The following is a 14,765-nucleotide window of genomic DNA, read 5'->3' as shown; positions in this document are numbered from 1 at the left end:
AATATTGAAAGCAAATTATACTTTACAAGCGATTTTATAAAGCTAGCTCCAGGGGCGGAGTCAAGAATTGCGGTTAGAGGGGCGCAACTTTTTGAGGCATAGGGTCTGGGGCCACCTTGAGGCCCCAAGTGGGTCTTGGTGGGGGCCTAGGGCGCGAAGCCCCTGGATTTTACAGATCTTGTAGGGCTAGAAATATGTCTCCTATGCAGTCATTTTTACTATTTTCTGATAAGGTGAAATTAATAAAATGGCGCGAATTTTAAAGGGATTTTGGAAAAAATGTAAGTTCTCCCAGTAAAAGTAATTTAATAAATAAATAGATTTTGTCATTTATTTCTCCGAGAGTGGAAGAAATCATTGCTTCTTCTATCGTTTACATTTTTCTAAACAAGAGATCACGATAAATACAAATAAATTTGAAAATTTTAGGGGGCGCGCCGATTGCAACCCCCCCTTAAATCCGCCACGGACCTTGCATGGATCTATGTTTACATCCATGCACTTACGAGTTGTACATATGTCATCCCCAGACCAATACCATTTACCTTTCTAAAATAAAACAATAAAATATACATTAAAAACCCAGCTCCTCTAGGGAGTTGCTGGTTGGAGATGGATTATCAAATACATTTTTAAAAAATATGTACATATGACACACCCTATATATTTAAAGGGACGAAAAGAGCGGGTTTTGGTGGTGGATTTTATTTATATATTATTCAAGAACAAATAATACAAAACTTCAATATCTGACAGCTGAGCCACTGCGTGTAAAATGTGAGCGAATTACATGAATTGTTGTGAACAAGTAAATGATTTGATTTTTTTCCACGCTGGGTTGATGTATTTACGGGGGGTGGGGGGACCTGCATCAGTGCGCGTTGGTGTTGACTTTTATGTACGAAAATTTTTATGGTTGCTGAAGGCATGGAACCGCGATGGGAAATGTCACGTTCTGTTTTTCCCTACGTCATGTAAACATATCAAAACGCTCAGTCTCTTGTGTTCAAGACTGATTTAGTGATTGCCAAGAAGTTTTAACTTACAAAGAGGTTTGTACCTGAGTTGTGTTGACCTGTAGTGTCATTTAATTCTCTTAGAAGTAGTTCTTTTGATTTCTACTTGATAAATTATGATATTTTTTTTTTTAAAGTAAAGGACGGGTCATTGTCCAAAGTATTGAGTTACCTTTTCGCACTAATCTACTTATAAATAATTTATTCGCCTAAACCTCTATCTGGTTCCCACAATACAAGCATAACAAAATAATCAATATATCATGTGAAAAGATGTACTCCGCCACGGTGGTCTAGAGGTCTACAGCGTTCGTCCCGCATGCGGAAGACCGGTGTTCGAATTCCGGCCGCGACAGACCTTTGTCGTTAAAACAAGTAGTGATAGTTCCATCGCCAAACGCTCGGAATCATTTGTGAATATGTCACGGGTCCTCGGGGCATAATCGTGTTATTCGCTCCGCGATAAAGTGTAAGATTTATTTTTCCTTTAGTAAGAGTTATTTGCTCTTTAAATTTGGTTTATTCCGTTAAATTACTATAGGAATATGCAAATTTTCAAACTGTGGAGCGAATAACATGATTATGCCGTCCTCGGAGATGACACGCTAAAGAACCCTTGAAATGCTTCAATGGCCGTAAGTGCCAAGCAAAAGCCTAAAATTGAAGCCCTTCACCGATCTTGGTGACTCGTCTCCATACGAGTTAGTCCGAAATATCTGACGTTTTCTGGGCTTTTTTATGATTTTGATATTTACCGTGCCAGATATTTCGGACTACATATGAGTGAAAATTCTCTCTCTCTCTCTCTCTCTCTCTCTCTCTCTCTCTCGAGAGAGAGAGAGAGAGAGAGAGAGAGAGAGAGAGAGACAATTAATCAATCGTACAAAATTAAAGACTGGGTGTAAAGCAATTTCAACCCAGAGTTATCGTTCCTTACAATCTTATCTCAAGATTCTCGTAAAACGGTTGGGTGTATATAATATACATGTATAACGGTCATGGGCACTCTGCCCACTTTTTTTTTTTTTTTTTTTTTTTTAATCAAAAGATATTTTAAAGATTGGTATGTATCAAGCCAAAATTTATTACTATTTGTCAGAAAAATCTAAATAACCAAACACCGAATTCGAAAGAGGTTCCTTTTTGAAATATCTGTCTCGCTTATCAAACTCGAATCTGCACTTTGGGACAGTAATGAAGAGACTGAATACCCTATTTTGTGGTTCAGCCATATAGCCTATCAGTTTGAGCCGGTCCACGGATCGAATATACCAATGAACAAAGACGGAAGACTTTGAACAATCAAAATTAGATGTTAGATCCGCTCACAGGAGCGTAGTTTCGTTAGACTCGAATAGGCACGTGCCTGCAACCCCACCCCCCAATTTCCAAACACATTTTTGTCCATAGAATGTGTTTGCAAAAAATAATATGTTCATACATGTACATATTTCTAGTTTTTAAAATCGAATATAAAATTCTTATTCCGTCAGGCCTTTTATTTTTTATAATGTATTCTACATAATATATGAGTAATGGTTATATATTTTTTTATCATATAAAATTACGGTCATCATAATGATTCACTCGTCTCGGTTTAAAAATCTTTGAAAAGTTTACAATATTTAATGTCTATTACAATCTAATTAAAATTTGCACTACTCTGAGCATCAAAATTGCAATAGACATAATCTAATTAGAATTGGATGTTAGATCTGCTCTCGTACTCGCATACATTATGTATGCGAATACGCGAGCGGATCTAACATCTAATTTTAATTAGATTGTGTCTATTGCAATTATTTTGATGCTCAGAGTAGTGCAAATGAGTCCTAATATTTCAAAAATTTCTCGGGGCGACCCCCCACCCCCACCCAACCTCGGCGCTTCGCGCCTCGGTGAAACCTTCATCTTTCAGGCCTACACATTGAAATAGTCCTAGCTACGCCCCTGGATCACATAATCGGAGTGTGTGACCGGATCTAACATCTAATTTTAATTACATTGTGTAAAGCCTCTTTGCCAAACTTCCACCATAGTTCGTCTGTAAAATTAACGCAAAATGAACGTTGTTTTTTTTTTAAAAGGAAGGGGGTACCCCCAACCCCGTATTTTTCGTGCCTGCATGTGCTTAAAAAATCAACTAAATTGATGGTCGTGATTTTGAATAACTAGGGCTTGTAGGAGAGGCAGATTTCCCCTTTCTGCAGAACTGTAGCTCTCCGAGAAAATATTGGGACAGATCGACCTTAAATAGTTCAGGCGATATTGAATAGATTCAGTTTTCTTGAAAGTAGGTCAAACTCCAAGGTCAAGGTCACAAGGTTAAAAACTTCGATACCATTAAAAAGGTCTTGTCACAAGGAATGTGCAGATGAAATGTGTGGTATTCATCACTCGCCATTCAAAAGTGATTAGCAAGGTTAAAGTTTCGGACAGACAGACAGGACAAAACAGTATGTCACCAACTATAGTCGCGGGAGGGGGGGGGGGCTATAAAAACTTTATTCCACACTGGTTTTGATATTACTTAGTGTGGCCCTGTTACTCTTAAAGAGAATTCGAAATTTTATAGCCCAGTGGTTCTGGAGAAAACGATTTTTAAATTATCCCACCCTATTTTTGTCTTTCCTTTGTCATATCCCCTTTGAAGGGGGCATGACCCTTCATAAACTTGAATCCCCTACACCCCCCCCCCCAAGGATGTTAGTTATAAACAGGATTTAGAATTACTCCAGATCTAGGACTGAGAGAAAGTTTGCTAAGTGAGATTTAGGGTTTTATTTACTTTTTAACACAAGGATTTTGAAAGAGTTGTAACATGTGAACTGCCGTCTATGGTGAAAGGTATGCGCAGTTTAAAAAAGTGGAGGCTGGGTTCATAAATCTTTCATTGTATATCATAAAACGTATGGTAAGCCCCGGACCCTCTATTGCGATGTTGTGGCGACAGTTTCTAAGGGGTGAACATTGCGTCAAAGTGTATTGCCAGCACATGATGCATTCACTCGAATTTTATCCATGCAGTGTACAATCTGTAAGTTCTTGTTTGGTGTTTTCTGTGAATTTGATCTGTGGGTTCCTGGTCCTCGCAACCGACACTCGGAGCAGTATTCTCTTTAGAGAAGTGGATAAGCATAAGAGAGTATCAGAGCTGCAGAGGGGGCGCGAGCCGGGCATGCAGGTCCTTTGGTCGTGGTCGTCGTTATTGGAAACCTGCTCAAGATGATTAACTCTCAAACACAAATCTATTGATATTTGAATATTTCAAGATTACTGCAGTTTTCATGACTGCTTGGTAAAGCTCTCAGTTCATGAATGTACAGTGACAAATATACATATTGCACACTTCCCTTGTCGCAGGACAAAGCTCCGTGACCATAAACTGAAAATATACGCGAGTAAAAAAAAAGGCATTGTTCAAACATCCTTCGCTTGTTTACATCACATTAAATACTTTATTGACATTTAGTATCACATGTCAACATGACTTTTATTGGCTTATTGATATTGACATTTTATACATTACATAATTTGAATATATATTATCGATTTGAATATAATCTCGGTTTGTGGTCATGTACCCTATCTACTGTCTCTCTTTTTTGGGGTGGGTGTTACAGATATTAGAGTTTCTATTTTGTTAAGTATTTGTATTATCAATCATTATAAGCATTAAGTTATAGGACACCTCCCGGACACTTCAGTGAAAACTGACCATGATTTACATCAGGAAATACTGTATTGATTAATTCTAAGAAAATTATTGATCCACCACTGGTAGTGAGTGTGTGTGTTTTCTCTCTCTGTAGGTCCCGGCGGAGGCGTCAGCAGATGAGGTGTTCTTACAAGTCGAGAAGATTTTCGATTCAATGTCGTTAGGTAGGTTTTGTTTCCTATTACACTTTATTTCCACACGTTTCATTGATTTACAAGTCTGACAGGAGGGGGTTGTAGTAATGTTGTAGCCGTGAACACGTTTGCTGTTTACTTGGAGTGAATGTTTTAAAATATTGAATTCATTGTATATTATGTAACCAAATATACACTGTACAACGTTTTCGTGGAATTTTCGCTAACGATCATTGATAAAGGTGCATGTCTGAACTGTAAGGCTGGTGAGTCATTTTGGACAATTTTGTGTGGTCCAGAGACGTAACAGGTAATGAACAAGTGTAACTAATTGTCAGATCAATTAAACAGGTAGATTTATACTGCAATATTTCAAAAAATCAAATCAATTTTTGTAACCTGCAAACTGCTGTTGAGGACAAAATCCCATTTTGTGTTTGACTGTACTCTGATTTAACACGGGTGTAGAGTCATATTTTATCACCACTTGTTCAGTAACCGGGAATGGTATCTTGCTAGTAATGGTAGGTGAACGTCGTTTGTTGACGGTGATTACCATCATTACTGTGCTGAACTACACATACCACATATTCTGCCCTGGCAATAATACCATGTGTACATGATGAAAATGGTAGGATAACTGCTGTGCGGTATACCAGTGATCATCATCAGTTTCAATTTATTCACTTATAAACGATAAGTGTAATGTTACTTAAGTGTAGGTGATGTTGTTTTTTAGATAATACATAATTCTCACATGCACTAAAGAAGAGTAGTCTGTACTGACATAGGATAAATTAGGAATAACCATTTTATGGAAGCCAAAATAACTCGTATATGTATATTTTAAAAATGAATTTATTTCGTAGAATTAAAACACTTTGTGTATGACAGTGTATCTGGTATATGCTTGGAAATTATTTATTTCATACAGTGTACACCTGTGTATTCTAAAGTTATTGGCTATTTGTCCCGTTTTACTCAAATGTTTCACATACAGAGAAAACGCGATGTGAATTTTGAAATTTAGTGATTATCACAATGTGTTGCAGTCTATTTTAAAACGCCATTTTACCAGATGGATGATGTAGTGTGCGGTGTTGTCTGTGACATCTGATTTGGTGTATCATTTAATGTAATTTTGAACAGGCAATCAATTTTTAAAAATGGGAAAGGCGTAATACTGTACATTGAGTTGGACCAATCTAAAAAACAATATTTTATCAATCATTGAAATTAGTGGATTGTAAATATGGCACGCCAAATTCACAAAAATGAGCTAAACATAGTTTCACAGTTGATAAACTAGGTTTATCGACTGTAAACTATAGTTCACGGACTGTAAACTATAGTTAACGACGTTAATCTATATTTCACATCTGTAAACCATAGTTAACAGATAATCTATGTTTCACAAGCGTAATTTATAATTAACAATGAAAACAATCATTAGCGATTGCTAAACATAGTTTATCTGATAAATACGGTTTCACGATTGTAAACTACGGTTTACAAGTCTGATAAATATAGTATCACAATTTGTGAAACTAGGATTAACAATTGTAACGAATGTAAATTATAGTTTACAAATGTGAATCTGTATTTATCAGCAAAATCTATTGTTAACGTTTATTTGAAGACAGATAAACTTGGATTAGCATTTGTAAACTATAGTTTACAACCGTTAAATATAGTTTTACGGATGAAAACTATAGTTAACGAATCGTTAACTATAGTTTACAGTTCGTAAACTATAGTTTACAGTCGATAAACCTAGTTTATCAACTGTGAAACTATGTTTAGCTCCTTTTTGTGAATTTGGCGTGCCATATGTAAAGGATGTACAATGAATTTTCATTTTAGATAAAGCGGGGAAAGATTCGGTGATGAAGGATGCAAAGGTGTTGTTCGTCGTGGGTAAGGTCTTTTTACTTCATGTTTTATTGTAAGATTGGTTCTCGCTTTCCATCAAAATCTATGAAATTCGATGCATCTTGATAATCTTTGTGCCGTTTACATTTGAGTGGAAATTCTCAAATGGACGTAAAACAAACAAAAGCAATAGTTACTTTAAAACTAGCCCTATATTCATACCGACAGGCGGACCCGGAAGTGGAAAAGGCACGCAGTGTGTAAAGATTGTAGAAAAGTTTGGTTTCTGCCATCTGTCTTCTGGTGATCTGCTCAGGGACGAGGTAGCTTCCGGTTCAGAGAGGGGAACGAAGCTTAAAGATGTCATGGCAAAGGGGGAGCTGGTGTCCATGGTACTTTGAATTTCTAAACGATGAATCAGATAGCGCAAAGAAAAGAAAAAAGACTGGATTAATTGACATCTTTCATGCAGCTTTATTAGCAATATTTAGCTTTACCAGCATCACAAGAGAAAAAAATCGTTAGGGAATGTTAGAAAAAACCTCACATATGTCGCTGTGCAAATTCTGTTCTGTTATTAATATTCACAATAACAAAGCAGGTTTAAGTTTTCCCCTGTTCCCTATCTTGCTTAGATTACCCCCCCCCCTCCCCAAGACAAACATGCTTTATTTTTATATACTTATGTCTATATACTGTAAACGCAAATAAATCGCGAACTTTTTTTTCTTCTTTTCTTTGGAGAAATAATTATATGCCAGGTTTGAATGTAAGCTCGAATGCCTATTTCGCACCGGTAATTTGTGAGAAAACTGGTATATAGTGATGAAGTTTTCTATTTTATCGCTAGGATGATGTTTTACAACTGATGTGTGACGCAATGAAGAAGAAGATACCGGAGACAAAGTGCTTTCTGATTGACGGTTATCCTCGGGACCTGGAACAGGGGACAAAATTCGAAAAAGAGGTAATGTGACTACCTTCCGGCTTCCCAATGTTACAAAGTTATTTCAATGAGCACCGAAAACCCAAAGTTTCTTAAAACTGTATCAAATTTTGATTTATTATTATGATAAGATTGAATAGCATGTAAAATCATGTTGATATAAATGTAAACTGTTCTTTCGGTAGATCGTGGCATGTGTAGGGGTATTATATTTCGATGTATCTGATGAGACGATGACGAAGCGACTGCTGAAGCGAGGAGAGACAAGCGGACGTGTTGATGACAACGAGGAGACGATTAAAAAGAGACTGGTGACCTTTCACAACCAGACCAAACCGGTCATAGACTACTACTCACAACAAGACAAAGTCTGCAGGGTAGTATGCTTCTTACTGATGTGACAGGAAAGAGGAGAAAGAAGGGGGGGGGGGGTATTCTTAAACAGGGGCACAGTGTTATCTTCATACCCTAGATTGAATCATTCTTTCAAAAACGCAAACATTTTTTATAAATTTTGAACTAATTAAACAAGTTAATAAAGTAATATTTAGCAAAATGATAGAAATATACGAAAGCTTTAATATTTTCTTTCATCAAACTCTTCATTCTCAACCATTTTAATAGGGGTTTGAAATTGATTACATTATCAGTTTACTAAAGATAGCAAATGGCGGTTAATGACAAGACATATAAATTGGTACAGTGTATTAAAAAAATCGTAATATTTTAACAATAAATCGGAGTTCTACATTAATAATAATACCATATTTATATAGCACCCTTTTCATACACTGTGTACGCTCAAAGGCGCTTAATGCTGTCAATTTCTCAGTACCAACACTCCAAAGGAAAATAGGGCAATTCAGTTATGAAATATTCATCATTTCTGGTGTGTATTATGCTTCTGGGAATAGAAAAATATATTCTTAATTATTAGTTTATATTACCACTACTACTCATACATGCCATGGTTTTATTACAGGTTCATGCTGAAGGTTCAGAAGACGACATTTTTGCGGAAGTAGAAAAATACGTGAGCTCCCAGAAATGGTGAACATAACAATGAACATTATTTCTTGCAATTAAATAGTGGGCTGATTACTGCTTTACTGAAAACTAGCTTTATACAGAGTCACGCAAGTGTTATTCTGTGCAGAACATTTATATATATATTTTTTCTTTATGTTTAATAAATACGTACGATATCCAAAGTCTGTTGTATTTCATTTGTGAAAAATTGGCGACCAATTTTGTTATCTTTTCACTTGACGTTTTGTCGTTGATGAAAAGACGACCAAACGATAATTTGCGACATTTCGCTCCAAAAAGAGGACAAAACATTCAGGCGAAAGGACGATAAGAAAACCTGCAAATTAGCGATCAATTTTGTCGTCTTTTCCCTTGACGTTTTATCGTAGCGACTTTGAAGAAGGAAACTTAGAGCTGACATGAACTCTTCTAGTAGAATTCTCAGTGTCCGCCATATCACTTGAAACTCTTTTATTATATGTATCAGGGTTTGTATGGTATGGTGACTGTGATTTGTCCTAATATTTCTTGCAACATGGGAGCTCAAAGCCACAAGTCTATCCAACCAGCCCTTTACCAACAGCTGCTATGTGTAAAGCTAACATGTTTGGATTCAAAGGCCATGATCCTATTTTGTATTGGGATGGGGTATTCTAATTTATACTAGACGTCGAATATTTTAGTATTTTTGCAAATACTACAAATTCTTATATGTGAAATTTAGAATACTTTATCCCCATCCCAGAACCTGTGATAAGTTGAAAATTGTGTCTGAATATGATTTTTAACAATAATGTATGGAAGATCAACAGACCAATCTGAATCATTAATTTGGCTGTTTTTCTTTTTTTTCAAAGAAAATTTTATATTCTTCAGATTGTTGTTGTTTTGTATCTGTGAGAACGTGAATTATTCTGACCAAAAAAAAATCTTGGGTTATTTGATATAAAATGTAAATTTAATGAATTCCTTGAAGAAATATATATATATAGGTCTCCAGGCAAAATTTTCTGAAATTTATCATTTACCTCCCATTTTTCATTTTTGATAAAACTCGCAATAGTGTTTTCAAAGTGAATGAAACTGAAATCTGACACTTAATTCTTACAATATGATACTGATACAACGGCCCTCTGAATCCTATAACTAAGCAATGTTTTTTCCTCATAATTACTATAGTAATTCACTACAAATATCTATATATAAAAAACTTTGCTATTACAAGGCATATACATGTACAGTGTATCTCATATTTTAAGCTTTTTAGCTATGTACATGTACATTGTACAAAACTGATGATTAAATATCTTGAAAGATAAATGTATTGGCAAAAAACTATAAATTCTCTCATTTATATTTTTATTGAATCCTATTTTGATGTACAATTGAATACAAATATTGAAAGAACATAGATTTGTCATTAAAAAAAAAATGAACACAGGAAATGTTTCTTATGATTTTTATATATAACTCTTGACTATATTCATCAATATATATCACTAATCTATTGGCCACCAATCATGTATCACAGGTTCATAATCCAACCATCCATAACACTGCTGTTTATCTGGTGTGTTGGATTATTTAATTAAATCACAATATTTTAGAAAGTATATTTAAATCAAATGGTTTCTCTTTCAGATCAAAATCTGTTGGAATGTTTCTCACGTGTAACATTTTAATTCCTAATTCTGCTTCCAATAGTGTGCCGAAACATTACAAGAGATCGAAAAGTTGCTAAAACTTGTACAACAAAAAGGCTTCGAAATAAAATATGTTCCATACAACATGTTTTATCAACAAATATTGAACAAAAGAGTGATTTACAAACAAAAAATTAAATGCTTGTATACATAAGAAAAAAAAGACCATAACTTATCAACACCGAAACTTTTAACAACCCACAATTATGAACACATAATCAGCAAACAAAGGATAGCATACATAGAGACTTCGAGGGGTGTCTATTAAGCCACAATCAAAGGATATGGGAAGAGAGGCCTGTGGTAAAATATGGGGTGGAGGGGGGAGGGCAGTAAACTGTGTGCAACAATATTGAGGTAATAAACAAACAGTACGCAATACAATATATAATATACATACGCAGAACATTATACAAATATGATATTCTGACTTTGAATATGTGATTTGGACTTAATGTTGCACCGTCATTTGTTAAAATTTGCAATGACTTTGCTTTTAACAGTTCTATAAACATTGCGTTTACAGGTAGAAATAATACAGTTACATTTAACTGAACCTAGTGCAACTGACTCCTGGGAAATTAAGTCTCCAACCATGACTACATGAAACAAAATCTGAACCAAACAAAGAGCACTATCATTCTTGTATACAATATTCACTATTGAATAAAAAATATATTTCTATTTGTTTACAAAGCAGAACCAGCAGACACTGACAGATTCAAGTTAACCAACCATCCATAACACTGCTGTCTATCTGACAGATTCAAGTTAACCAACCATCCATAACACTGCTGTCTATCTGACAGATTCAAGTTAACCAACCATCCATAACGCTGCTGTCTATCTGACAGATTCAAGTTAACCAACCATCCATAACGCTGCTGTCTATCTGACAGATTCAAGTTAACCAACCATCCATAATGCTGCTGTCTATCTGACAGATTCAAGTTAACCAACCATCCATAACGCTGCTGTCTATCTGACAGATTCAAGTTAACCAACCATCCATAACGCTGCTGTCTATCTGCTCTGTTGGCTTATTTAAATCACAATATTCTTGAAAGTATATTTATATCAAATTTCATATACCTAGGTATTAAAATTACAACCATAAAAGAGAAAGAAAAGGCCATCTATTAGTGGAACATTTGTTTCAGTACTGATGTTGCTTACTAGTTACTATATGTATATTGAACAATGTGTATCTATGTAAGAAAAGTGATCGGTATCCAACTACATCCATATAGACATGCTTTACATTATTTGGGACTAGCTATTTCATGCAGCAAAATGGTACATGCATTTCAATGCCCAGAAAATTGTTTAATACTACTAACTCATTTCGACAATTAAAATGGTACTGCTTCAACTACATAACATACCAAGTAATCCTACCATTCATCTTCAGTAAAATTAACTACTTAACAATAATCATTCCAAGATGTTGTAAAGGACTACAAAATACTACATGTACATGTAGGTGTCATAATTGGATGCGAGTTAATTTAGATGAAAACAATACATACTGATATAAAATGAACGACTGATGAAGACAAAACATTCACACCACCTGGCAAGTTCAAAATGTGCTTACGGTATGTCTCTTCAATCAGAAATAAATAAAAATTGCTCAGCAATATTCAAGAAAATGAGTATTTTTACAATGAATCGAAGATTACAAAAAGTACGAGAAATGCATCGAAGTATTGCAAAATGCTAACATACAGAGGACTAAGAAATCAAAGAACATATCTTTAAAACACATACCAGTTTTCACACCTTGGATTATCAAGTCTATAGTTCAGCACAATTTTAAGTCTTGTCTTTCATACTTTAAAAGGTTTCTTAAGGAAGAATGATACATTGCTGCAAATTTTTCAAATAAAAGCATGCCAGAAATGAAATCAGAATTATATCTATATTCTTTTGAAATTCATCATTTATCTAGTAGTTAGCTCAGCGGATTAAAGTGTTAAGCTGGATATCTGTAGAGAGTGAGTTTGAGTCCCATGGGGGTTCTAAATTTTTGCTTCATGATTTTACACAAAATTTTTGAGTTTTGCTACATGCGACAAACTTTTGTAGTTCCAACACCACTCCATTATTATCATATATACGGATTTCATCAATGACAATTTTGAAAGGTGTGTTATACCTCATTAACAAAAAGAAACTTTCTTTGTACCTCAACGCTGTCCATAAGAATTCTCACCCATACCATCTTAGATTTTACTCAAATTTATCTACTCTTTCACTCTGTATGTAGTTAACACAACTCAGAATTGCCTCCCTTTGACAGGTACACGAAATCAAACCATTAAAAAAATATATATTTTGGGCAGTCCTTTGAAAATAATGCCCGTAGTACACAGTCAATAATTTCATTCCTGGTTGACACTGTCAACGGTACATACACATAGTTCTCTGGAGCAGATTCTGACCAGCTATGAGGAGATATAAATAATCCTACTCCTAATATTAGTCTCCTGTTTCCGACTTCAGCACTAGTGGTTAGAAAATTCAGTAACATATTGTATTATCTAGCACTTAGTTGTGTCCCTTCATGTGAAGAACTTAGTGACCAGGATTTCTTCAAAAGCACTGAGTCTGGCTCCTTGTAGTGGGCACTGGGTGATCTTGTCAAGCTCTTGGTGTTACTTTTCAAATGTGGGGATGACCTGTAAATAATCACAAAAGATCCTTAGGTGTAAATTCTCACCTGCGGTACTTTACACTTACACAAAGAAATTAATTTAACAAACATGAGACCGCTGTTAGGTTCCCATCCTGGCTTTATTGATCAGACTTGAACCTACATTCTATTGCGGTTATTGAAAAAATGAAGAAAAAAATGCTGCGGTCATTATTCTGCGATATACCTTCCTACATAATAACTGATTAAGAGAAAAATGATATATATCTCACTTGCACATTAAGAATAAATTTATGGATTTGAAATGTAAAAACCTCCATGTGCATGTCGATTTCACATCGTTGATCTGACTTGATGTTGTGTAATTGCTTTGAATTTGATTAAACGTATGCCATATTAAGTTGACCTAATTCGATTCCCCTGTAGGGTTTATAGTCATGCAGCTGTGTTTATGTGACATAGCAGAATAGAGCTAATGTTCTTGTTTTCGTGAATGATGCAGAATAACCTCCTCGGTGTCAAAATGTTGTTTGAAATATACAAGTCTCGTCTTACATCTCGACGTTTATATCTAAAACAACATTTTACAAGTCTCGGCTTACGTCTCGACGTTTATATCTAAAACAACATTTTACAAGTCTCGTCTTACGTCTCGACGTTTATATCTAAAACAACATTTTACAAGTCTCGGCTTACGTCTCGACGTTTATATCTAAAACAACATTTTACAAGTCTCGGCTTACGTCTCGATGTTTATATCTAAAACAACATTTTACAAGTCTCGGCTTACGTCTCGACGTTTATATCTAAAACAACATTTTACAAGTCTCGGCTTACGTCTCGACGTTTATATCTAAAACAACATTTTATAAGTCTCGGCTTACGTCTCGACGTTTATATCTAAAACAACATTTTATAAGTCTCGGCTTACGTCTCGACATTTATATCTAAAACAACATTTTACACAGTCTTCACGAAAAACTTTGTGAAGCACAGGCCCTTCGGGCCTCCCAGTATAATAATTTTGCAAGCCCGAACAATATTTTAATGGCCCAAAATGTTTTTTTCTAATTCGACCACTTGTCATTTGCAAGGTACAAGCATGTTCTACTGTAGGAAAATACATATCTAGATGACCATAGTTAAAGAACAACTGACATTATTATATCTTATTTTATTTTTCAACAGATGACATCAGAAGCTCATGTTCTACTGTGTTTTGTATACACCACATACAAAACATTGTTTTCTCCTGAATTAAATCTCAGCAAAGGCCCACCCTCGGTCCAATGGGGCTTAACTTTTCGATCTCTTTTTCTCCTTGTACTACTGGGTTGTTTTTTTTTAATTTATTTGGATCTGATGGTTGTGATTGTGAAATACGCTTGTGAGGTTTGGAATTTCACTGACAAGCCCCCTCCCTACACGGGTTGAATATTATTTTACGTCCCTGTTGAAAATATTTCACTCATATGGAGACGTCGCCACTGCCGGTGAAGGGCTACATAATTTAGGCCTATGCTCGGCGCTTATGGCCATCGAGCAGGAAGGGATCTCTATCGTGCCACACCTGCTGTGACACGGTACCTTGGTTTTTGCCGTCTCATCCGAAGGACCGCCCCTATTAGTCGCCTCTTACGACAAGCAAGGAGGTACTGAGGACCTATTCTAATCCAAAACCCCACGGGAAT

The 14,765-nt window shown here is 35.4% G+C and overlaps 2 protein-coding genes across 7 annotated transcripts in view; one reads left to right on the top strand and one right to left on the bottom strand.

The window, feature by feature from the left end:
* The window catches only part of LOC125678627 (adenylate kinase isoenzyme 5-like), a 41,328-nt gene extending 32,431 nt beyond the window's left edge, over positions 1-8,897 (top strand). The window contains exons 18-23 of the mRNA XM_048917219.2: positions 4,829-4,898; positions 6,732-6,785; positions 6,969-7,132; positions 7,591-7,707; positions 7,872-8,063; positions 8,669-8,897. Of these exons, the coding sequence (XP_048773176.2) occupies positions 4,829-4,898; positions 6,732-6,785; positions 6,969-7,132; positions 7,591-7,707; positions 7,872-8,063; positions 8,669-8,740 (669 nt within the window). The 3' untranslated portion in view covers positions 8,741-8,897. The remainder of the gene's footprint in view (positions 1-4,828; positions 4,899-6,731; positions 6,786-6,968; positions 7,133-7,590; positions 7,708-7,871; positions 8,064-8,668) is intronic.
* Positions 8,898-10,057: 1,160 nt separating this feature from the next.
* The window catches only part of LOC125678626 (uncharacterized), a 29,590-nt gene continuing 24,882 nt past the window's right edge, over positions 10,058-14,765 (bottom strand). For 5 of the 6 annotated variants that reach the window (XM_048917213.2, XM_048917214.2, XM_048917215.2 and 2 more), the window contains one exon: positions 10,058-13,099. In XM_048917213.2, the coding sequence (XP_048773170.1) occupies positions 12,958-13,099 (142 nt within the window). In that variant the 3' untranslated portion in view covers positions 10,058-12,957. The remainder of the gene's footprint in view (positions 13,100-14,765) is intronic. The other variant, XM_048917217.2, reaches the window with a different exon arrangement.

Source organism: Ostrea edulis, chromosome 2 (genome assembly GCF_947568905.1).
Source record: "Ostrea edulis chromosome 2, xbOstEdul1.1, whole genome shotgun sequence".
NCBI lineage: Eukaryota > Metazoa > Mollusca > Bivalvia > Ostreida > Ostreidae > Ostrea > Ostrea edulis.
Note: the sequence above shows the minus strand (reverse complement) of the source record. Positions and strands in the feature narration are given on the sequence as shown.